Source organism: Jaculus jaculus, chromosome X, assembly GCF_020740685.1.
Source record: "Jaculus jaculus isolate mJacJac1 chromosome X, mJacJac1.mat.Y.cur, whole genome shotgun sequence".
NCBI lineage: Eukaryota > Metazoa > Chordata > Mammalia > Rodentia > Dipodidae > Jaculus > Jaculus jaculus.
Genome location: NC_059125.1, coordinates 27,800,024 through 27,824,499, shown reverse-complemented (window position 1 = coordinate 27,824,499; position 24,476 = coordinate 27,800,024). Strand labels below are relative to the sequence as shown.

At 37.3% G+C, this 24,476-nt stretch overlaps 1 protein-coding gene and 1 non-coding gene across 2 annotated transcripts in view; both read left to right on the top strand.

Annotated features, from left to right (window-relative positions):
- Positions 1–24,476, top strand: part of Pola1 (DNA polymerase alpha 1, catalytic subunit) — a 357,662-nt gene that overhangs the window by 46,418 nt on the left and 286,768 nt on the right. The window contains exons 23-26 of the mRNA XM_045140429.1: positions 249–348; positions 2,197–2,321; positions 13,076–13,225; positions 13,649–13,771. Of these exons, the coding sequence (XP_044996364.1) occupies positions 249–348; positions 2,197–2,321; positions 13,076–13,225; positions 13,649–13,771 (498 nt within the window). The remainder of the gene's footprint in view (positions 1–248; positions 349–2,196; positions 2,322–13,075; positions 13,226–13,648; positions 13,772–24,476) is intronic.
- Positions 1,557–1,686, top strand: LOC123456964. Its single transcript, XR_006634821.1, has one exon.

The following is a 24,476-nucleotide window of genomic DNA, read 5'->3' as shown; positions in this document are numbered from 1 at the left end:
CTCAGCCCCAAAATGACATTTCTGTGATTTCAGAAATATTTACATATTGTTAATCAGAGATACTGTATTTGCTTAATCAATTGCCATGGTTAGCATTCATTTAGATTCATGAACATATTACAGTAGGACCATTAACTAAAGATGAATAATTTTTTTTAGAACCGTGTGTTAATAGTTGTAAAAGAGGTGCCAAACACACTTCTTAATTAGTTGCTGGCTATTTATGTTATCTTTCCATTTGCTACTAGGGAGATGAAGATGAGGAAATATATGGGGATACCAATAAGTACAAGAAAGGACGTAAAAGAGCAGCTTATGCTGGAGGCTTGGTTTTGGACCCCAAAGTTGGTGAGACTGGACAACAGATTGGTTTTCACTTGGTGAAACTACTTCATGTAGAGTTAGGCTGAAGAACCTAGAAGACCTGAATTGTACCTTGGAGATTATAGCAGTTAACTTCTCATTGTTGAGACAAAACATCTGATCCCAAAGAGCACATGGCTGATTTATAGTCTTGAGAGGAAGTTTCATTATGGCAGGGAAGGCATGACAGGGAGCTGGGCATCACATCTTGTCACACATCAGCACCAGGGAGGAAGCAGTAAGAGTGAGTGCGCTAGGTGAACACCCAGTGAGGCTGGACTAATAAACCTCAAAGTCTGTCCCCATTGACCACCTCCTTCAGTAAGGTTCTACTTCCCAAAGGAACCACTAGCTGGGGATTGAGTATGAGGCTTGGTCACAAATGCTTGAGGCTATGGCGGGGGGGGGGGGGGAAGGCTACCACCGAGTTCAAGCAAACTGGTCTCCTAATGAACATATTTATCTTTTATGTATGTGGAATTTTTTTGTTAGTTACCTAACATGGAATTAATATGAAGTTTTTGCTATGTTGTTCATGAATACTGAACTTTAAGCTTCATATATCTTAAAATACTGTCCTTTTTCCAAGAAAATTCTTAGGCTGTGGGTAATGTGTAAAAACAAGCAGTAGCTTGGATTTGGTCAACACCCAGATGGACAGTTCCCAGTCCAGTATAGAGGCTGCTGTTTGGCCTTAGTGGAAGCGCTTAATTTTTGCCCCCTTGTGAGGGCAGGCTTTGCTTCTACTCAATGTGCCAGTATCAGATCACTGAAAGCAAAGTTAAAGGAAGCACAGTTAATGACAAATGAAGTTTGAAAGAAGGTGTCTTGTATTATGCAGAGGTAGAAAGGATAAAAAAAAACCCACTTTATTTCTAAGTGTGTCTAATTCGGTAGTAGTGATACATTTATTTACATTGCTATGTGGAAATTAATGTGAATTTTATTAAGTAAAACTGTAGGAGATATTTTTGACAAACACAATTTTATTAGTTGTAATGACATGGAATTTTGGTGTTGGCTGTTGGCTTTGATGCTGTGTGATATTGAACTGGCTTTTTAGCCTCTGATGCCTCAGTGTCTTCTTCTACAAAAAGGAGATATCTACCATGGAAGGACTTAAGGAATAAATGGGATTGTATGTTACAGTGACAAAATAAGCTGCCAATATTTTGTGGTTATTACTGTTTCAGTGGACATTTACTAATGTTTGGTTTCTTCTCAAGGTGAAGATAAACTTTTGTGAATGTCCTAGAGAAATATAGTAGCTTTCTGTTCACCCTTGGCAAGTAGAAAGGGTGGATCGTTCCACTACTGACATTTATGTATACATCTCTTGTCTGTTCTTAAGTACAGTTTATGTAGAGATAAATGGGGTGCCCATTTTATTCTTTGAAAGTGTAGTTGTAAATATACATATTTCCATTGACTGGGGTTTTATTTTGGGTGTGGGTAGGGGAATAGATGAAAAAGAATGCTTCCATGAAGAAGACTTTGTATTTTTTTTTGCAAATGGATATGGTACCTTTCTAAAATAATTGACAAGGAATGTGTTTGCACATAATAACGGTATGCTCTGAGACTACTGGGGAATGGTCTAGCTGTAGCTTGTTCTCAAGAGAAACAATCTTTTCAATCTATTCTTTTGTGATCTGTGTTTTTACTGTAATCCAAGCTATTTTATGGAGTGGTAGTTGACTTTTTTAAAAATTTTAATCTGCTTCCCAGTGCTGGGTAGTATATAACTTCTACTATATTTCATAGTATAGTAATTCTAATATTTAATGGTACTTTTCTTTAGGCTTTTTATGACACATGACTTTTTTATTTCAGGTTTTTATGACAAATTCATTTTGCTTTTGGACTTCAACAGTTTATATCCTTCCATCATCCAGGAATTTAACATTTGTTTTACAACAGTACAAAGAGTTGCTTCAGAAGTGCAGAATGTTACAGAGGTTTGTATTCAACTGGGTGCTCTTGAAATTGACACAAAAATTATTCTTTAAAAAAGGAAATTAAGAGCCGGGCGTGGTGGCGCATGCCTTTAATCCCAGCACTCGGGAGGCAGAGGTAGGAGGATTGCCGTGAGTTCAAGGCCACCCTGAGACTCCATAGTGAATTCCAGGTCAGCCTGGACAAGAGTGAGACCCTACCTTGAAAAACCAAAAAAAAAAAAAAAAAAAAAAAAAAGGAAATTAACTAAATGGGTTTGTATTCTAGTTTTTCCTTCTAAAGACTATATTAATTATGTCCTTTCTTAGTCATCAGACAGAAGGGCTGGGTAGAAAGAGACTTAGACTGGTTCTCTGTCTTTTCTTGAGACATTGTTATTGAGGTGTAATTCACATACCATACAATGCACCTATTTCAAGTATATACTGATGGCTTTTAGTGTAGTCAAGGAGTTTGCAAACCATCACTGCATTTAGGTCTAGGACACTTTCAATATCATACAAAGAAATCATTTAGCTGTTATTACTCTCAATTCTTCCATCTATGCTAACTCTAGCCAAACATTGGTATTCACTTCTGTATAGATTTATTGGCTCTGGACATTTCATGTAAATCATATGATATGTGATATTTTGTATTTGGCTTGTTTCACTAAGCATACTATTATCAAGGTTCATTTGTGTTATAACAAGCAGTAGTATTTTATTGCTTTGTATTGCTGAATAATATTCCACTCAGTGCTGGACAGGATTTTTTTTTAAATTTTGTATGTAAACAGCACATATTGGTACCATCCTTTCCCTCCTGCCCACCCCTTTCCTGAAGAGGCCTTCCTCAATGGGGATATAGTAAATCCCATTGGTACTATGGGTCATGCATTATGATAAGAGGAGAGACAATGTCTCTGTGCAAAATGTCCCAACTTGTGGCTCTAACAGTCTTTCTGCCCCCTCTTCTGCAAAATTCCCTGAGCCATGTTGGGAGCATTTTAAGTCTATTTCAGTGATTGGCACTTAGGAGCCTCTGGATCTCTGGTTTGGTAGGTGTTGAGTATCCTCAGTATCTTTCTCCATCACCCTTGTAGTGATATCAGATTCACTAAGAAAGCAGCATTCTTGCTCATTTCCCCAATTCCTTTGTGGTTTCAGCTGGGGCTGGGATGGAGTACACTGGGTTGTTTATCTCCTCAGTTCTAGCTCCCATCTGAAAAAGAGAAGCAGATTCTCCAACAGAAAATGAAGTCAGCACTGGTTAAATGGGAGAACCATTATTGATTTAAAGAGAATTTAAAGGGTTTAGCCCCTCTTATAGTCTAAGGTTAGTGGGAGCTTGACAGTGGAAAGCAGAATCATTATCTGGACATGGTTCTGAATTGTTTTCCAGTTTCCGATATGGTTCCTTTCCACTGAGGGGATCAGTTAGCCAAATCAAGAGCAGTTGGCTACCCAGCATGGCTGTGTGCCACTATTGCACTTGTGTGAGCACCACATCAGGTTGTTTGCTTCTGAGTTGCTTAGACTTTGAGTTGCTTGGACAGATGCTGGCCACTTTTCTATAGTAGCTCATGTAGCACCTTCCAGCACTAAATGGGCTAATTATCTGGGAAGTGGCTCTCCTCCAGATTCCAATCACGTCTCTCCATGGTCTGTGCCAATGGCGTTTGGTGTGTTCAGCAGTAGGGTCTTACTGTTAACCTCTGGTGGGTAATCAAGTGCTCTGACAGAAGTCTGTCTTGTTTGTTTTGGGAGATCTAAGCTGGTCAAAGCTCATTGTAGATGTAGATCACATTGTGCCAAGGGCAAAGAAAAGAAAAAGTCAGAGAAGAAAGAGAAATGGAAGAAATATGAGATTAGGTTTTGTCTCACTCTCTCCAGGGCCCTTTGATTCAGATGCTCCCTCTAAAGTCCTCTTGAGGGTTCCACCTTTTAGTCTGGCTTCCAGGATATAGGATTCTATGGTACCAGGTCAATTTGGGTTCAGTTTTTGTGTACCCCTTTTCTATTCCCCAAAGCCCTACTCCCTCCATGTCCAAGCCTCAAGATGCTATTCAGTTATGTCAACAACTTGGGCTGATCCAAGTAAGGAACTGCAGATGAGTGAAATCATGGGACACTTGTCTTTCTGTGATTGTGTGAGTTCCATAGAATGATCTGATCTAAGTTTGACCATTTTTCTAAAAATTTCAATGTGTCATTTTTTTCTTACTGCTGAGTATAATTCCATTGTGTAGATATACCGTACCTTGGTTATCCATTCATCCAATGATGGGCTGGGTTGATTCTAGTTTTTAGCTATTATGAATTAAGCAGCTATAAATATGGTTGAGCAAATGTCTATGAACTGAGATGTAGAGCTTTTAGGGTAAATGCCCACTAAGGGAATAATGTGGTCTGTTGGTAACTCTATATTCATCCTTTTTAGGAGTCTCCATATTGATTTCCATACTGGTTGTATCAGCTTACATTCCCACCAACAGTGAATGAGTGTTCCTATTTCTCCACAGCCTCACCAACATTTGTTTTCATTTGATTTTTTAATGCTTGTTGTCCTTACTGGGGCAAGGTGGAATCTCAAAGTTGTTTTTATTTGCATTTCTCTAGTGGTTAGGGATGTTGAACATTTTCTTAAGTGTGTGTTAGCCATTTGGAATTCTTCCTTTGAGAACTTCCTATTTAGTTCTCTGCCCGACTTTTGGAGTGGATTTTTTTTATTTTATTTTAAATTGCTTAGTTTTTTGAGTTCTTTGTAGATTCTAGATAGTAGGTTACTGTCAGTGTTATAGTTGGCAAAGATTTTCTCCCATTCAGTAGGTAATCTATTGGCTCTGCTTATGGTATGTTTGTCTGTGCAAAAGCATTTTAGCTTCATGAGATCCTATTGGTTGAGTGCTTGTTTAATTTCCTGGGCTATTTTTTTTTTTTTTCAGGATGTCTTTTCCCAGTCCTATATCATGGAGAGTATGGTGGTTTGATTCAGGCATCCCCCATAAACTTAGGTGGTCTAGACGCTAGGTTCCCCAGCTGATGGCAATTGGAAATTAATGTTTCCTGGAGGCAGTGTATTGTTGGGGTGGGCTTATTATGAGTGTTAAAGCCGTTTCCCCATGCCAGTGTTTTGTATACTCACCTTATGTGGACCAGAGGGTGATGTCCACCGTCTGATCATACCATCATTTTCCCTGCCATTGTGGAGTTTCCCCTCGAACCTGTAAGCCAAAATAAATCCTCATTTTCCCATGAGCTGCTCTTGGGTGGGTGATTTCTACCAGCAATGCGAACCTGACTGCAACAGAGAGTGTCTACTATTTTTTCTTCCAGTAGTTGAAGAGTTTCAGGTCTTATATTGAGGTCTTTAATCCATTTGGACTTGATTTTTGTGTATGGCAAAATGAGTGGGTCTAATTTCATTTTTCTACATATGATCATCCAATTTTTCCAACACCATTTGTTAAAGGTGATATCTCTTCTCCAGTCTACATTATTGGCATCTTTGTCAGTTGCTTGCTCTGAAGTCTGGTTCTTCAATTCTGTTCCATTGATCTATGTTTCTGTTTTTATTCCAGTACCGTGCTGTTTTTGTCACTATGGCTTTGTAATATAGTGTTAGGTTAGGTGTGGTGATACCACCACAGGTGTTTCTTTTGCTGAGGATATGTTTGGATATCTGAGGCCTCCTGCCATTCTATGTAAAGTTGAGAGTTTTTCAATCTCTGTGAAGAATGATGGTGGTATTTTTAATGGTATGTGTTAAATCTGTGTATTGATTTTGGTAGAATTGCCATTTTCACAATATTCTACCTATCCAGGAGCATGGGAGGTCTTTCTGCCTTCTCAAGCCCTTCTATATTTCTTTTTTGAGTGTTTTTATGTTTTCATTATATAGTTCTTTCACATCATTTGTTAGTGTTATTCCAAGGTATTTAATTTAAAATGGGATAGCCTTACTGATTTCTTTATGTGTATATTTGTCCTTTGCATATAGAAAAGCTACTGATTTTTGTGCATTGATTTTTGTATACTGTCACATTGCTGAAGGAATTTATCACCTTTAGAAGTTTTGAGATGGAGACTTTTGGGTCACTTATTTATATATAGGATCATGTGATCTGCAAATAGAGCTAACTTGAATTCTTCCTTTCCAATTTGAATGTCTTTTATTTCTTTCTCCTCTCTTATTGCTTGGACTAGTACCTCTAGTACTATTTTGAAGAACAGTGGTGAGAGTGGGCACCCCTGTCTTGTTCCCCATCTCAGTGGGAACTCCTAGAGTTTTTCCCCATTAAGTGTTATTTGGGCTTAGCCGGGCGTGGTGGCTCACGCCTTTAATCCCAGCACTTGGGAGGCAGAGGTGGGAGGATTGCCAGAATTTGAGGCCACCCTGAGACTCCATAGTGAATTCCAGGTCAGCCTGGGCTAGAGTGAAGCCCTACCTCAAAAAACCAAAAAAAAAAAAAAAAAAAAAAAAGTATTATTTGGGCTTTAGGAGTTTTACATATAGCCTTTAGTATATTGAGATATAAACCCTCCAAGCCTATTCCTTCCAGTGTTTTGATCATGAAATGATGTTGTATTTTGTCAAAGGCCTTCTCTGCATCAATTGAGATGATCATGTGGTTCTTATAGTTCAGTTTATATATGTGGTGTATTATGTTGACCAATTTCCATATGTTAAATCACCCCTGCATCACTGGGATGAAGCCTACTTGGTCAAGGTGAATAATGCTTTTGATGTATTGTTGAATTCGATTTGTAAGGATTTTGTTCAGGATGTTTCCATCTGAGTTCATTAGGAATATAGGCCTATGCTTTTCTTTCCTTGTTGCATATCTGTCGGGTTTTGATATTAGGGTGATGCTAGTTTCATAAAAGGAGTCAGGGAGGATTTCATGGTCTCTAATTATATGGAATAGTTTGAGAAAAATTGGTTTCAGTTCTTCTATGTAGGTTTGTTAGAATTCATCTGCAAATCTATCTGGTCTTGGACTTTTCTTTTTGGGGAGGTTTTTGATCACTTTTTCAATCTACCGAGGTGGTGATAAGTTTGTTTAGGAGACTATTCTGTTCTGAGTTTAGTTTTGGTAGGTGGTATGTTTCTAGGAATTCATCAATTTCTTTCAGATTATTAAATTTTGTGGAATATAGAGGTTTCGGAAGTATGCCCTGATGATTCTTCCAATTTCATTAATGTCTGTTATCTCTCCTTTTTCATTTATGATTTTGTTAATTTGAGACTTCTCTCCTTTTTGGTTGATCCAGGGGTTTGTCAATTTTGTTTATCATTTCGAAGAATCAGCTCTTTGTTTCAAAGATTTTTAAAAAATATATTTTATTTATTTCTTGACTTGAGAGAGAGAGGGGGGGAAGGAGGGAGGGAAAGAGAGAGAGAGAGAAAAAAAACAGGTACACCAGGGCCTCCAGCAGCCCCTGCAAACCAGATGCATGTGCCCTCTTATGTATCTGGCTAATGTGGGTCCTAGAGAATTGAACTGGTATCCTTTGGCTTTGCAGGCAAATGCCTTAACCACTAAGCCATCTCTCCAGCCCTTCATCATTTTTTAAAAATTGTTTTCTTAGTTTCAAATTCATTAATTTCTGCTCTAATCTTGATTATTTCTTTCCGTTTAGAGTTCTTTGGGATGGATTCTTCTTCAGGGCCTTTAGATGGACAGTCAGGCTATTGATTTGGGATCTCTCTGTCTTTGTAATGAAGACATTTAGGGCTATGAATTTTCTCCTTAGGACTGCCTTCATTGAGTCCCATATGTTTTGGTAGGTTGTATTTTCATTATCATTCCATTCTAGGAATTTTACAGTTTCTATGACCTACTCATTGTTTAAAAGTGTGTTGTTTAGTCTCCAGGAGCGGGTGGAGTTCTTGATGTGTCTCTTGTTGTTAATTTCTAGCTTTAAAGCATTGTGATCTGACATGATGCAGGAAGTTACTTCAATTTTTCTGACTTTATAAAGCATGCTTTGTGGCCTAATAAATGGTCAATTTTGGAGAAGTTTCCATGGGCTGCTGAGAAGTATGTGTATTCTGTAGAGTTGGGTTGGAAAGTTCTGTAGATATCTGTTAGGTCTAGTTGATGTATGATGTTGTTGAGCTCTATTATTTCCCTGTTGATTTTCTGCTTGTATGTTCTGTTTATTGATGATAGTGGAGTATTGAAGTTTCTGACTATGATGCTGTTGGTGTTTATTTCTGTTTTATTGTTGCGTAGACTTTATTTTATAAACTCTGGTGCCCCTGCATTTGGTACATACATATTTATGATTGTGATGTGCTCATGTTGGATCATTTCCTTGATGAGTAAGGAGTGGCCTTTGTCCTTTTTGATTACTTTTGGTTTGAAGTCTGTTTTATCAGATACTAATATAGTAACACTCACTTGTTGTTTTTTTTTTTAAATTTCCATTTGCTTGGAATATCATTTTCCAACCTTTTACCCTGAGGAGGTTTCTATCTTTAGTGGTGAGGTGGTTTCTTGAAGACAGCAGATAGAAGGGTACAGTTTTTTGATCCATCCTGGTAGTCTATGTCTTTTTATGGGTGAGTTATTTGTATTTTAGGTTATTACTGTGAGGCTTGACTTAATCCCTGCCATGATGAGGTGTTTTATGGGGTTTGTTGCTTTCTTGTGTTATGTACTGTTTTGAGCCTGGTTTATTTTGGTTATTGTGATCTTTTTCTTGTTGGCTTTTGAGATTGGTTGTTTGACTGTTCTGTGTGGAGTATTCCCCCTAAATATTCTCTGTAGGTTTGGCTTTGTGTTCATATAATCATAGAGTTGACTTTTTTCATGGAAAGTTTTTCTTTCACCATCTATTATGAGGGATACTTTTGCTGGGTAAAGTAGCTTGTGTTGGAAGCCAATGTTTTTTCAGACTTTGAAGTGTTCCATTCTATGCCCTATTGGCTTTCATTGTTTCCATTGAGAAATCTGATGTAATTTTTATGGGATTGCCTTTGTATGTTGTGAATTGCTTCTCTCTTGCTGCTGTTCATACTCTCTGTTTTCATTGTTAAGAGTTTAATTTTTTTTTTTTTTGGTTTTTTGAGGTAGGGTCTCACTCTAGCCCAGGCTGACCTGGAATTCACTACGGAGTCTCAGGGTGGCCTCAAACTTATGGCAATCCTCCTACCTCTGCCTCTCAAGTGCTGGGATTAAAGGCGTGCGCCACCACGCCCAGCTAAAAAATTTTTTTGGTTTATTTTTAATTATTAATTTGAAAATGACAGACAGAGAGAGAAGGCAGCAGATATATATAGAGAGAGAATGGGCGAGCCAGGGCCTCCAGCCACTGCAAACGAACTCCAGATGCGTGAGCCCCCTTGTGTATCTGGCTAACATGGGGATCAAGCCTCAAACTGGGTTCATTAGGCTTCACAGGCAAGCACTTAACCACTAAGAAATCTCTCCAGCCCTCATTGTTAAGAGTTTTAATTATGAAGTGTCTTGGAGAGTTTCTTCTTTGGTCTTGTCTGTCTGGTATTCTGTGGGCTTCTTATATCTGGATGGGCCTCTCTTTTGCAAGTTTAGGAAGAAATTTTTTTTTGTTTGTTTTTGAGGTAGGGTCTCACTATAGCTCAGGCTTATCTGGAATTCACTATGTAGTCTCAGGATGACCTTGAACTCAAGGTGATCCTCCTACCTCTGCCTCGCAAGTGCTGGGATTAAAGGTGTGTTCCACCATGCCCGGCTCAGGAAATTTTTCTTCAATAATTTTATCTATGCCTCTTGTCTGGATTTCTTCTCCTCCTGGTATACCCATGATCTGGATCTTTGGTCATTTTAGGGTGCCCCATACTTCCCTCATATTCTGTTCATCTGATTTTTTGAACTTAGCAAAGTTTTTGGCCTCCCGATCAATTTTTTTTTCTGTATTGTCTTCCACATGAGTAACTCTGTTGGTGAGTGGTTCTAGAGAGGTTTTTATAATTTCGATTTGATTTTTGTTTTCTGTTGTATTATTTTGTATTGTGTCCATCTCTTTTTTTGAGGTATGATTTCAGTTTGAGTTCTTATTTCCTTGATGCTTTCTGTAGTTCATTCTTCCATTTGATCAAGTCTTCATTAAGATTAATTAACCTGTTGTTGAGGTCTTCCATTTCTTGACTTGCCTTCAATTTATTCATATCTCTTTGGAGGGTTTTGACATTTTCTTCAATCAAGTTAAGCCTGCTGTCAAAGGCTGAATGCTGTAGGAGACAGTTCTGGATGATTCTAGGAGACTTATCAATTTCGCTGATACTATTGTTGTTTCTTTGATAGTTTGCTTCAAGTTCAGCAATGTTTAAAAATCAGGACCTCATTGGTTGTTGTATTTTCATTTTGGGAATGAATTTCTTTTGATTTCTCTATGATTCCTTTGGAGGCTTCTGTAGTGGGACTGGGCATCTTTGGAGATCTTTCAGTTTTCTGACATTCATTGGCTTTTTTTTGCATCGTTGTCTACCCATTTTAGGAATACTCTTTATTTCTTTTGGAGGAATCAAGTTTTTGTCCTTTGGTCTGTTTACCCTCTGACTCAGGTGAACAGGGATGTTGGTACCTCGTGGCCAGTCAGGATACCAGAGCAAAAGGTCTGATTCCACAGCTCACATAGAGACCAGGCCTCCCTAAGCAAGGCACAATGGGACCTACCAGGACCAGGGGACTAGGAGGAGCAAGTGAACTGAGATCTGGCCTGCTTGGTGCTGTGCCCTTCAGGACACAGACCAGCCCAGGCAACCCACATTGGGGAAGTGGGAGGAGCCCAGATACAGGGGTCTGTCTTACTCACTCTAGACTGCAGCACCAGCCCACTCACTGTCTGTGCAAGGAACTCAGATTAGGGATGTTGGAGGAGCCCAGAAATGGGTCTGGCCCACACACTGTCTGTGCAAGGAACTCAGACCCTGGAGTTACAAGGAACCCAGGAATGGGTCAGGCCTACTTACTGTAGACTGCCACTCCCATCCACACACTGTCCACACAAAGAACTCAGATCTGGGCTGGACAGGATTAATTACTCATCATATTTTGTTCATTTTTCTCTCCTTCCTTCTCTCCTCCTCTCCCTTTCCTTTCTTCTTGGTAGATGTCTTTTTGTCTTCTAGGTCCTGAGTTTACATGTCCTTTAGTTCCAACTATGTTCATAGGATCCATTTTTCAGTTCAAAATCCATATTCCAAGAATACAGTATTTGATAGGATTGTCTAGGTCAGTTAGCACCCCTGGTCCCATCACATGTAGTCACAAGAGTGGATTTACACAGTATAAATCTGGCTGCTATGGGAATAAAGGATCATTTTACAGAGAAGGTGTTATGTAGACGATTCTAAAAGTTGCTGGATGCCTTTAATTAATATTCTTTGGGCTCTGCCCTGCTGCTCTACTAGCACTGTGATGATTATTGTCTGGCTTGCTTTCACAACTACTGCCCACTAGTCTTGTCTGTTTGTAATTCATTTTGGGTTCTGGATATATAATACAGTGGAAGGGCCTAATAATTCATCTTTAGAAATACTATACCTATATGAATTTGTAGATTTTATTTTTTGTGCAGTACTGCATTTGGTTTTCAGAACAGTGTTAGATTGTTGGTAGTGGTAGGGCTAGTAGTAAATTGTAAATTTCCTGAACTAAAATAATTTCAGTTTACTTTTTATGTGACTTCTTAGTTGCTGTAAACCAATTAGGATGTGTGTCAAGGTCTCTTTAGTAGGGTTGCTATCATTGTATGTTTTATTGGAAAACAATAGGTTCCTTTTACTATTGTAAAAATGTTTTTATTGATCTATGTAAAATCAGATACTTTGTAAAGGCTAGGCTATCAAATAACATTAATTTGACATACTTTAAGCCAAGAGATTTATTTTTAATTTTGGACTTTTATAAAGGGTAGTTGTGCTTGGCTTTTCTTTGTAAACTGATAATAGAGTTAATAGAGGCTTGAGAAAAAAGGTCTAATGCTTTCCCTGTTTTTTTCTACTGTAAATATAAATATAAGTCTGCTGCTGCTTTTCTAAAATACTGCTGTTCTTCTGGTGATTGTAATAAAGGTACTCCATAAATGCTAAGGAATATATATGTATTGATTTTTTGAAAATGTCATGTCCTATTTAAATGTCTACCTAATCTTAGACGAAACTTGCTGACTTAGTAGATAACTTCATCTTTAGTCTATAACATTTGGAATAATTACTATGATTCTCCATAGTCTTAAATTCTTTAGCTTTTTTTTTTTGGTTGTAGAAATTATATAAAATAGTACTTTAGCTGCTTGCCATTTTATTTATTTAAAAACAATTTTCCCAAACCTGTTGCTCTGCATGTGTAAAAATCTGACCTTTTACATGAAATCAAAATTTGGAAATAACTAAAGGTGGGAGATAGTGGAAATGACAGGCTGACAAAATTGGAAGGTGAGTTGGAAGGGAGTGTCATCAGCTATGCAGTGTTCTCGCTCTCCCTCTTCCTTTACCCCTCCTTATCACCTTTTTCTCCCCCTCTCTTTGAGACAGTCTAGGCTGACCTAGATCTTATTATAATCCACCTGCCTCAGCCTCCAGAGTGCTGGGATTACATACTTGAACCTCTACATACAGGTGGTCTTCTCAGTTCTTTTTCAGACTGCTCAGGCATTGTTGGTTTTCTCATACAATAAAGACACTCTTTTTAAGGTGGTGTGTGGTAAAGTACCTGTCAGATATTATTTTATGAATTTATTTTACCAAAGTTTAACTTGTTTGAATTTTTTCATGTGTCTATCAGGATGAAGAACAAGAACAGATTCCCGAGTTACCAGATCCAAAGTTAGAAATGGGCATTTTGCCTAGAGAGATCCGGAAACTGGTAGAGCGGAGAAAACAAGTAAAACAGTTAATGAAACAGCAAGATTTAAATCCAGACCTTGTTCTTCAGGTATATCTTTCAACTAAGAGATGTCCACATGACAGTTTTGGCTTTTACTGTTTGTTTATTTAGGAGTAGGATAAAAGGGATACTGTGCATAAGTGCTTGTGTTTATTTTATTTGGAAATTGGTAAACAATTGCCAATCACTAGACTATCTCTGAATGGAAGTCCACCTCCCCACACACCTAGCTTCAAATGCCATATTTAAGAAAGATCTTGTAAAATGCTGGGTATGAGTCTGTTTACTTGCTTCAAGGGTAAGAGTATCAAAAGATCTGGGAGAACAGATTAAGTTTATTAAGCATTCTTTTCCCATTTCCCCAAGGATATTGAGGGGGATCTCCTTCTCATTGAGGATCTCGAAAGGTACCAAATACAATGCCTAAGTATTTACAAGAATTGTTGTATTTTGTGCTTGTGTTGCCTGCAGTATGACATTCGACAGAAGGCTTTGAAGCTCACGGCAAACAGTATGTACGGTTGTCTGGGATTTTCCTATAGCAGATTTTATGCCAAACCACTGGCTGCCTTGGTGACATACAAAGGAAGGGAGGTAAATGGAACAATAACATTCATATCTGTAAATATAAGAGTGTTTTAAAAAATATTTTATTTTTATTTATTTATTTGAGAGGGTGAGGAGAGGGAAAGAGAATGGACACTCCAGGGCCTCCAGCCACTGCAACTGAACTCCAGATGCATCCATTACCTTGTGGGTCCTGGGGAATCTAACTGAGGTCCTTTGGCTTTGCAGGCAAATGCCTTAACCACTAAGCCATCTCCCAGCCCATATAAGAGTATGTTTTAACCATACATGTTACAGTTTAGGAGACCTAAATTTATTTCTACAGTTTCAAATACTTCTCTTTTTTTTTTTTTTTTTTACGAACAAGTAGGCATCAGAATAAAAACTCATTTGTCAGTCTTATGTGTTTGTGCATGCAGACATGTACATTTATTGACGTCTGTATGTCGGACTTGGTTCTAGGCAGTGAGGATAGAGTGTTGAACAAGATGTAAAGGTCCCTGCTGTCACAAAGTTGAAATGTAACCCAAATTGGTGAGGGAGGGGAGATAAGGATAGAGGCCTAGAGCTGGGGAGATGATAGTTTGGGAAAACAGACTATGAATAAGTGATAAGTTAAAAAAATGACTAAGATAATATGATAGAAGTACATGTTCTGCAAATGTGTGGCCTAGAGAATGTTTAGATTCCTGGTGTAGATTAGTCAAGTTAGGCTTCTTTGAAGAAGTAACAGAGAAAAGACAGGAGGATTCAGAGTTCTCTCTTGTACATGTTCACTTTGAGATGATTAGATCTCTAGGCATATTAAGTAGACATTTGGGTTTGAGTCCAGAATTCCAGGGTTGTATCAGGGTTGGAGTTACAGATTGAGAATTATTGACATTAGAACAATAGGACTGTTACCAAGCATGTTAGGTACTGTCATTTTATGAACATTATAAGCATCATCTTCTTTAATACTCTGTGCACAAGGGTTTTTAAAGTTTTTTTGATTTCTAAAAGTAATTATGTTAAATATTGAGCTCACTTAAGTATATTAAGCTATTGTTTTATGTCAGTGAATTCAAGACTACCTCAGTATTAATGGGAAGTAGATTGCTGTAGTCTGCAAAGTGCTTGCTTTGGGGGTTTGAACTCAGAATACTGTAGAGTAGTGAATATTACAACAGAACCAAGCTCCTTCTTTTATGTATCATGTGTGGCTGCTTTTGTGTGACATAATAGAGTTGGCTAGTCAAGCCTGCAAAACCAAAAATACTTGCTATTTGGCACTTTCAGGAAATGTTTGTTTCACTCTTTTGTCAAATCTAAACCAGCTTTGTCCAATAGAACTTAAATGTTCTCTGTCTGTACTATCCAATATATAGCAGCCCTTAACCACCAGTCAGCACTTGTTATCTGTTTAGCCTAACTAGCTGAGGAACTGGATTTTTAAGTAGACACATGGATAGTGGCTAATGTGCACATCCAATTGTGATGAAACAATCATGAGGGTATTGTGAGTCACTCTTCTTTTGGCACCCTTATTGCAGAGATTTGGCTTAGGGCACAGTGAGGAAGGTCAGAGCATGCATTTGAATAGGGGTAGCGTGCTAGCAGCTGTTAGGTGTATTATTTTTCCACAATCACTGTAGTCTTTTGGCATAATTACTAATATTCTTATTTATTTATGAGAGAGATAAAAAGTCAGAGAGAGAGAGAGAGAGAGAGAGGGGGGGAGGGAGAGAGAGGGAGAGAGAAAGAATGAGAATGGGTGCACCAGGGCCTCTAACCACTACACATGAACTCTAGACGCATGTGCCACCTTGTGCATCTGGCTAATGTGCGCACTGGGGAATCAAATCTGGGTCCTAGGCTTCTCAGACAAGCACCTTAACCACTAAGCCATCTCTCCAGCCCAACATCCTAACATTCCCATTTTGCAGATAAGGAAGCTAAAGCTTAAGTGAGGTAAATGGATAAGTACTGACAATTTTGAACTGAAGCTGTGTCTTCCTGATTCTAAGTCTTTTACTGCATTAGGGCTCTCCATCACAGGATGTCTTTCATGAGTACTTCTGCTTTATATCCACCTCTTATTTCTAGAAGAGTAATTTTGATATTCCTTGTAAGACATGGATCATTTTTTATGTGAGAAATATGTAGATGTTTTAGGGATTCATTTATGTGAGAAGGATGTTTTCAGTTTCTTAGGCCAAGTTTACTTCAAAATTATTTAAATTTTATTTCTGTATATGTATCCAGTGGCTTATGATAGAATACCATCTTATTTTTGTATTAGGAAATGCACTCACTATGCCCCAACTGGGTGATAATACATGGGTTGACTATTGAGATTGGATCAAGGTTACTCTTAAGTTTGTCACGAGAGGCAATAGTTGACAATTTACTCCCTTGGAGAGTGCCTCTTGCTGTTGGGAAATCCCTGTTGTTACATTTTCTGCATTGGCTCAGAAATCCACAAGCTTAAAAAGGCACTGTTGATAATGATAAGCCCCAAATTTGTCCAATGATCTCCCCTACTCCCTTAATCCATTGTATTTTAAGAGCATTATTTTCATTTAGCTGGATTTTTAATAGGGAGTTTAAACTCAGTTTTTATTTTTATTTGTTATGCAAAATATAATACCAATAGGCCTTTGATAAATTATAAAAAAATCTCTGGTCACCTCACTCAAAAACAGAATTTAACGTGAATCTAGAAATAATCATGTGATTTAAATCCTTTGTTTCTTTTCTCTCCTTTTCTGTGTCACCTTTGTTCCTTACTATATAAAATGATAACTCCATTAACTATAGAAAATAGGTCTTTAAAATGAGGTTAGTGAGAAATAATAGTTATAAAACTGTTCCTTGGAATTCTTATTCTAGAACATCCAAAGACTTCTATAGATGTTATTTATTAAAATAAAAGTAATTGTTAAAGTATTGGTGATAAGTATCAGTACTTGCTGATCTCCTTTTGGGTTTGCTAGCACTTTTCGTATATACTAGTAAGTTTTAGTGATTTTTCAAGCATCTTTTTGTTTGAGACAGTCTCACTTTGTTGACTGGGCTGATCTTGAACTCACATTCCTCCTGCTTCAGCCTACTGAGTGCTAGAATTACAGGCATGTATTTGTGAAGCCTCTCTTAACTATAGAAGTAGGAGGAGTATAAAATCAGAATCATTTTACAGACATTTTGGAATACTTTTGTAACTAATTAAACTGGTACTTTTGTTCATAAGATAGAGTAAACAAAATAATAGAGTAGTCTGATGATATTACAGGTTTTTTTATATTTAAACTCCTTGTATGACACATTAAATTTTAAATTATTGAGAAGAAAACCTGGGAACATGCCTTTGCAAAAGATTATAATCCCTTGAATTTGGATATGGATTAATGCACAGTCTGGCAAGGCTTGAAATTTTGCATATTAGTATGGACTCATAGTCTAGGGAGACCTTTAAGTCCTCCCTTTCTTTTTATTTTTAGGTCTATTTTGTGTATGCTCAGTTTTGTTGGATTCATGAAGGTTTGGCTCTGGTGACCTAATAATTTCTGTAATCAAATGTATTATGGCTGCTAGAGTATTCAGAGTAATTACTGATTGTACTTTTAAAAACAGGTTTAGAATAAAAGTGCTAATAGTTGTGTCAAATGGGTATCAATATTGTCTTCTTACAGGTGTGACCTTTCATACTTAAATTCATCCATGATTTTTAATTGCTTGGTGGTAGAGGAATTAGTTAATGGTTAAGGAAGTTTATGAGAGAACCTCACTCTGTATTATTTAAAATAATGGAGTATTTGCAGAGAAGTATGGAAACTTGGTTCTCATTTACAGATTCACTCAGAAGTAAATCTATAAAAATATCACTTGTATTTGTTCTCACTATATTAATAAGAGAGGCATAAAAGTATAGCACTGAGTAGGCATATATGTTTAGAGTGAAGAAAACTATCAGTTGTCAAATATCTGGTGTGGTAATTGAAGTGACTGTTCACTAGGTGGCGATAGACACCCTAAGATCATTAATCAATTAAGGATTTTATTCTGTGAACAATAGTGAAGAATATTTAGTAATCTAACTTGTGTATATTTTACACTTGAATTAATCTTGGAACTACTAAGTAAAGGTTAAGACTGGTCCAAAGCTTGTAATAGTCTGATATATTCAGTGTTTAAATGATTTTGAGCTGTTTTATTGGTAAGAATAATAATTGATTATAGCAAACTAATTCTTCCACCAAGTAGATATATTGTGCTTCTGTCCATGGAAGCACAATACTTGAGTTCCTTAGTCATAGTACAAAAGACTTGACCAAAGAGAATTGGAAGTGATTCTGGTACATAATTTTGCCTGTGAATTTGTTTACTTTTTAAAAAATATTTTTATTTATTTGAGAGAGAAAGTGGCAGAGGGGGGGGAAGAGAGAAAGAGAAGGAGAGAAAGATAGGGCATGCCAGGGCATCCAGCCACTGCAAATAAACTCCAGATGCATGTGCCACCTTGTGCATCTGGTTTACGTGGGTCCTGGGGAATCGAACCTAGGTCCGTTGGCTTTGCAGGCAGGCACCTTAACCATTAAGCCATCCATCAAGCCCTGTTTACTTTATATTGAGGAATTTGAAATTATTACATATTTATAAGCATACTCATTGCATGTCCTTAGTTACATGGTAGTATTTGTCCTTCTGGAATAATTAGTACTTACTGACATTGATGTTGTTTTATGTTGTCTTCTGTTTCTTCTGTGCTCTTGAGAAAACAATTGTTGGTCTAGATTTCTGATTGCATTTTCAAGTGTTTGGGTGTAGAGCCCATGCATTTTCATTTTGGTGTCCTGTAGGCTGAAATGAGTTGCTCCCAAGTGTGTTAACAAATGAAATTTGTATATTTTAGAAAATGTGTCCAAATTATTGCATGTAAACACTACAGTCTAGGCTTGGCTTTCTGGGCTTCTTTTGGTGAACAGTAGTACTTGTGAGTTGTCCTTGGGAGTGGTACTAGGGCAGAAGGCGGTAACCCTCTTTGTTGCTATTAGTGGCGAATCTTTCTTTACTTGGAAATAAGGGTAACTTTCATGTTTCTGTTTTTTTTTCCCCTTAAAAATAGACTTTAAAAAAGATGGTAAAATAGTAAGATGTAGAGACAACTAAAGACTGCTTCTTCCCTGCCCTCAATGATAATTGACTTTCAGTTTTTTTTGTCCTTACTTGTTAGTTTTTCTTTTTGTAATATATAGATATATTTATACATGCATTTCATTTTTTAAAATATTTTATTTATTTATTTATTTAGAAAGAGAAAGAATGGGTGTGCCAGGGCCTCCAAGCCACTGCAAACGAACTCCAGATGTGTGCGCCCCCTTGTGCATCTGGCTAACATGGGTCCTGGGGAATTGAACCTGGGTCCTTTGGCTCTACAGGCAAATGCCTTAACCATTAAGCCATTCCTCCAGCCCTGCATTTCCTTTTTTACCATTTATGTGTCATGCTATGCTTACTCTTATAGTTTGTAAAAAGTTAATTTAAATATACCCATTCTAATATTTTTGATATTGGATTCATTCATTTTAACTATTATATAATATTTTTGGCATGTATGTGTTATGTGTATGCGTGTGTGTGCAGATGTGCTCATCCTGTGTGCACATGCAGAGGCCAGAGGAAGACCATTGAGTGTCTTCCTCTGTTGCTTTTCTGCCTTCTTTCCATGTGACCAAGTCTTTCACTGAATTTAGAGCTTATCATCTGTTTTCTAGACTGAGTGGGGGGTCCCAGGGATTCTCCCATCCCTGCCCCTCTTAGCATTGGGGATCACAGGCATGTGCAGCCATGCCCATCTTTTCATGAAGGTGTTGGGGGTCAAACTCAAGTTCTCATGCTTGTATAGCACCTGCTCTTAACCACTGAGCCTTCTCCTTAGTCATGAATACATATAGCTTAGTGGATTTTTTGTTCATCTCTGATTACCCCCTTTCAAGGGGAGTTTGAGATAGGAACTTGCAATGTAGCTCAAACTGGCGTCACTCACTGTGTTGCTTAGCTTAGTTTGGTCTCTAGCTTGTGTTCCTCCTGCCTGTGTTTCCCTAGTGCTAGGATCATAGGTGCACACGCCCCCATGCTTCTTCATCTCTTCACCTACAAGTTTTAACTTCCACGTGTTCATTTGTTTTACCTTTTTGCTATTACAAACAGTGATACCATGGACAATGCCAGTTGCGTAAGAGTTTCTCTATTGTATTTCTAGAAGCAGAGATTGCATGTTCACAGTTTATGAGGTTTGATTGATAATAGCAATTATTTAATCACTTAACCATAATAAACTAAGCACATCTATTAAATTTATATCTGGCTAAAGCCACAGTATAGAATTCTTTCAGGTAAAGTATCAGGGGCTAGTCTAGAGAATATTATAAAATTTTACCTCTTTGAATTTTTTGTTTTTCTTTACATATTATATATTTGTAAATATACAATCCTTAGTATTCTACATCTTTGTCAACACTTATTATTACATATTTTTGGAGACAAGAGTCTTTCCATTTAGCCAATGCTGGCTCAAACCTACAGTGTGGCCTAGGGTGGCCTCAAACTTTTAATACTCTTACCTTAGCCTCCCAAGTAGACTTGTGCCACTATACCTGACACTGATTTAACAGTTTTGGTCACTCATGAATGTTAATTGTTATCTTATGATTTGAATTTGTATTTTCTTAATTTGAGTTAAATTGGGCATATTTTTGTGTTTATTAATTCCTTCTTGTTTGAACTGCCTTGTGAACATATGTGCTCTATTTTGTTGTTTTAGGTCTCTTACTAGTTCTTCTTATATACTTAAAAGCTGAACTTGTAAGAACAGTTTTTAGCAGATTGTCCTTTATGTGTGTCTGTTGTTGTAAAGAAGTGTCTGATTTTAACACTAAATATTTTCTCCTCTTTATAGCTATGTAGGCTTGTTCTTAAGTATATCCCTCATCAAATGACAACTATCTTTTTTTTTCTAAAAAAATTGCAAATCTAGCTTTTCTTATTTAGATCTTTAGTCCCCCTGGAAAGTGATTTATGGAGTGATATAACTTAGGTATATAATTGTGTTTTCCTGTTTGCTTATTTGCAGATATGTTCAACTATTCCTCTGTTCCAGGGATTGGCAAACTATGACCCACTACCCGTTTCTTCAATGAAGATTTATTGAGACAAACTAGACCTATATTTGTTAGCCTGTGTTGCAAGAGATAATCTTTTTTAAAAAAAAACAAAACCTTTATTTTTTATTTATTTATTTGAGAGAGAGAAAGAGAGAGAATGGGCGCTCTAGGGCCTCAAGCCACTGCAAACAAACTCCAGACACGTGTGCCCCTTGTGCATCTGGCTTACGTGGGCACTGGGGAATTGAACCAAGGTCCTTTGGCTTTGTAGGCAGATGCCTTAACCGGTAAGCCATCTCTCTAGCCCCAAGAGATAATCTTGTTTAATAGAAGAATGACTTGTTGCTTATATCAGGCATGGTTGGTGGAAATACATAAGATTACACTAAATGTAGTAAGAAAGGAAAATAAGTCTTTTGAGCATAAAAAATGACTGAAGTTTTACTGGCCTTTAAATGATCATGATTGAACAACTTTTAACTCAAGTAGATCAAAGGGGGTATCTGAATTCTGAAGTTTTACAAAGCATTTTGTTTGTCTTTTCATATGAGTATATTTCTTAGAGAATGACTGGCTTGCATTTGAGAAATTCTTAACGGGAGGGAGATAAATAAAAGAAAAAAATGGGGCTGGAGAGTTGGCTCAGTGGTTAAAGGTGCTTGCAATGACTGACGACAGCCCAGGTTCGATTCCCCAGTATCCATGCAAAGCCAGTCATATGTGTCTGGAGTTGGTTTACAGTGGCATGAAGTCCTGACATTTCTTTCTCCTACTCCCCCTTGATCTATATGTATTTCTTGCTCTTAAATAAATAAGAATATTAAGAAGAACAAAATAAGCCAGGCGTGGTAGCACACGTCTTTAATCCCATCAGTTGGGAGGCAGAGGTAGGAGGCTTGCCATGAGTTTGAGGCCACTCTGAGATTGCATAGTGAATTCCAGGCCAGTCTGGGTTAGAGTGAAACCAAAATAAATAAGTATATAAAATAAAATATAATAAAAGAACAAAATAGCAAGGAACTTCTCAGAGGAGACTATGATGAGAAACTGATGAAGTATTGCTTGTTCTTATATTTAATTAATTAATTATTATTATTAATTTTTTTTGTTTTGTTTTTCAAGGTAGGGTCTCACTCTAGCCCAGGCTGACCTGGAATTCACTCTGTAGTCTCAGGGTGGCCTTGAACTCACGGCGATCCTCCTACCTCTGCCTCCTGAGTGCTGGGATTAAAGGCATGTGCCAACACGCCCAGCTTATATTTGATTTTTGACTTCTTCCTATATAGTTTTGAGGGGAATCCATAGCCTATAAATACATGCTTTTGCCACCTAACATATAGTAGAGTGAAGAGTTCCTCTCTCCATATCAGACGCATGGAAACTGTGTAGGTGGTAGGAAGAGGAGGAGTTCCCATTTTGTCTTCAGAATTGTGGTAGCCAACTTTAAGACTGCTTTTGACTTTAGTTAGCCTACTGTCATTTTGATTTTTTTTTTCTGAGACAGTCTTGCCATGTAGCTAATACTAGTCTGGAACTTAGCTATGCCTCTCTAGTACTGGTATTATGGGCATGTGTTGCCACAACTGGCCAATGTGTTTTTTTTTATTAATTAATTTTTTTTTTCAAGGTAGGGTCTCACTCTGGTCCAGGCTGACCTGGAATTCACTGTGTAGTCTCAGGGTGGCCTTGAACTCACGGCGATCCTCCTACCTCTGCCTCACAAGTGCTGGGATTAAAGGCGTGTACCACGATGCCTGGCTTTTTTTTTTAATATGTGGTGAATATGAGAATTTTAAGGCTAAAATGAAGGTGCAATATATCTTAGCAGTTAGACTTTTTCAGTGATCATAGGTTACTTACAACTTTTGAAGTTTAGTTTACATTATAAAATTCAGGCTTTATTTCAAATACTCTTGTTTAAAACATGATTTCTTTCAAAGTGACAAAAATTTAGACTTGAGACAAATTCAGCATAATGTTATTTTTCCTTGTCAATAGTTTAGGCTAGCTACCTCCAGGTTACTAGAATTTTGGACATTTGAAAGTTACAACTTTAGGAGATTATAAGATTGTTAATATTAGGGTCAGTTGGGAAGAAAGACTAGCTCAATTTCTGAGGTCTGCTGTGAAATAGACTGGGGTCTGTGAGTATAAGAAAAAGCTTCATCAAGGAGATAGCCATGTAGGTACATTCTCTTTAGTTGTTGTTATTATTATTATTATCATCATTATTATTATTATTTTCATTTACTGATGTTTTTGAATAGTTGTCACATACTTGTCCTGTGTTAGTATTGGGAAACTCAAGTATGGGCCCATGTGCCAGGATCTTTCTCAGAGAAATCTTTATCACAGGAGTGCTCCCTACCTTCTGATTACCCTTATGTATCAGCAGCAATAAGAGATGGTCTTGGGGTTATGGATTGGTCTTTGCAGTTTTCTAGAATCATCTATGAGGCTTCTTTCATTCAGGATGGTGCATTTTGTTCATTCTCAAATCTAAATTTGTGCCATTTCCACCTACCCATTTAAGTTTCTATAATGGTCAGAATAAACTAGTACCAGTCCTAAAGTATGTTTCATCCATTAACAAAACACAAAAGAAAAGCTCATGCCTTCATTTCTGTTTTCCAGACTCTACTTCTATTTATTTAGTTGGAGATTACATGTGTTTGTGCCCTCTGCCTTATCTGGCAGATGCTTGTTTTTCATTGGAATCATGCTTACCTATGTGTTTCTGCAAGTATAGATAGGTGGGTATGGAGGTAGTACAGGTTTTTTAGGTAGGGTCTTTATTTTTAAGTCCATTTTGAGTTTATAGGGATAGCCAGGATACTTAAAACCAGAAAAACGGGTACTTTATTCATGTGTACTACCTCTTATTTGAGAAGGCATAGATGGAGTATTTTTACTTTGATATTTTAGTCTTTGAATTACTCAAACCACTGGGAATGTGGATAAGGAGAAGATAAATAACAACTATCAGACTGACCTTGTTTCATTGCCACTGAGCTCTGAAATTAAGATTTATTACATTGATTCAAATCATCATAGATCAAGTCCTTGGAAATATCTTTTTTCCCTAACCCTCATCAGAAAGAGTGATTTTTTTTTTCTGCTAACCTAGATTCATTCCACTTTCTACATATGTAAAAAATTTATGGGAGCCTATTTTGGTATATGCTTCTTTTCTACAAGCTGTGTGTTGTTTGACAGGTGTTCTAAAGCTCCTTGCTTTGGCAACGAACCAGGATAACAGAGCAGTAATGACTTCAAAAATGCCATTCCCTCCTTGTGAAGAGACAAAAAAAAAAGTGTGAAGTTATTAGCCACTGTTCACCTGAAGTATAGAAACTAGTATTGGTTTAATTGTTTCTTTCTATATTCAGTCTGTATAGGTTGTTTCCTGACTAATACTACATTTAAGGGGGAAATACCATAACTTTACATTTTTTTCTTCCCAATTTCATTTCTTTCTTCTTTTCACAGATTGTAGGCAATGGATTAAAGTAAAAAGATGTCTAAAAAATCCAAACTACTGACATTTTCTTCTTCATGAGGTTTTGTTTCTGTGTCTGCCCATATAATAG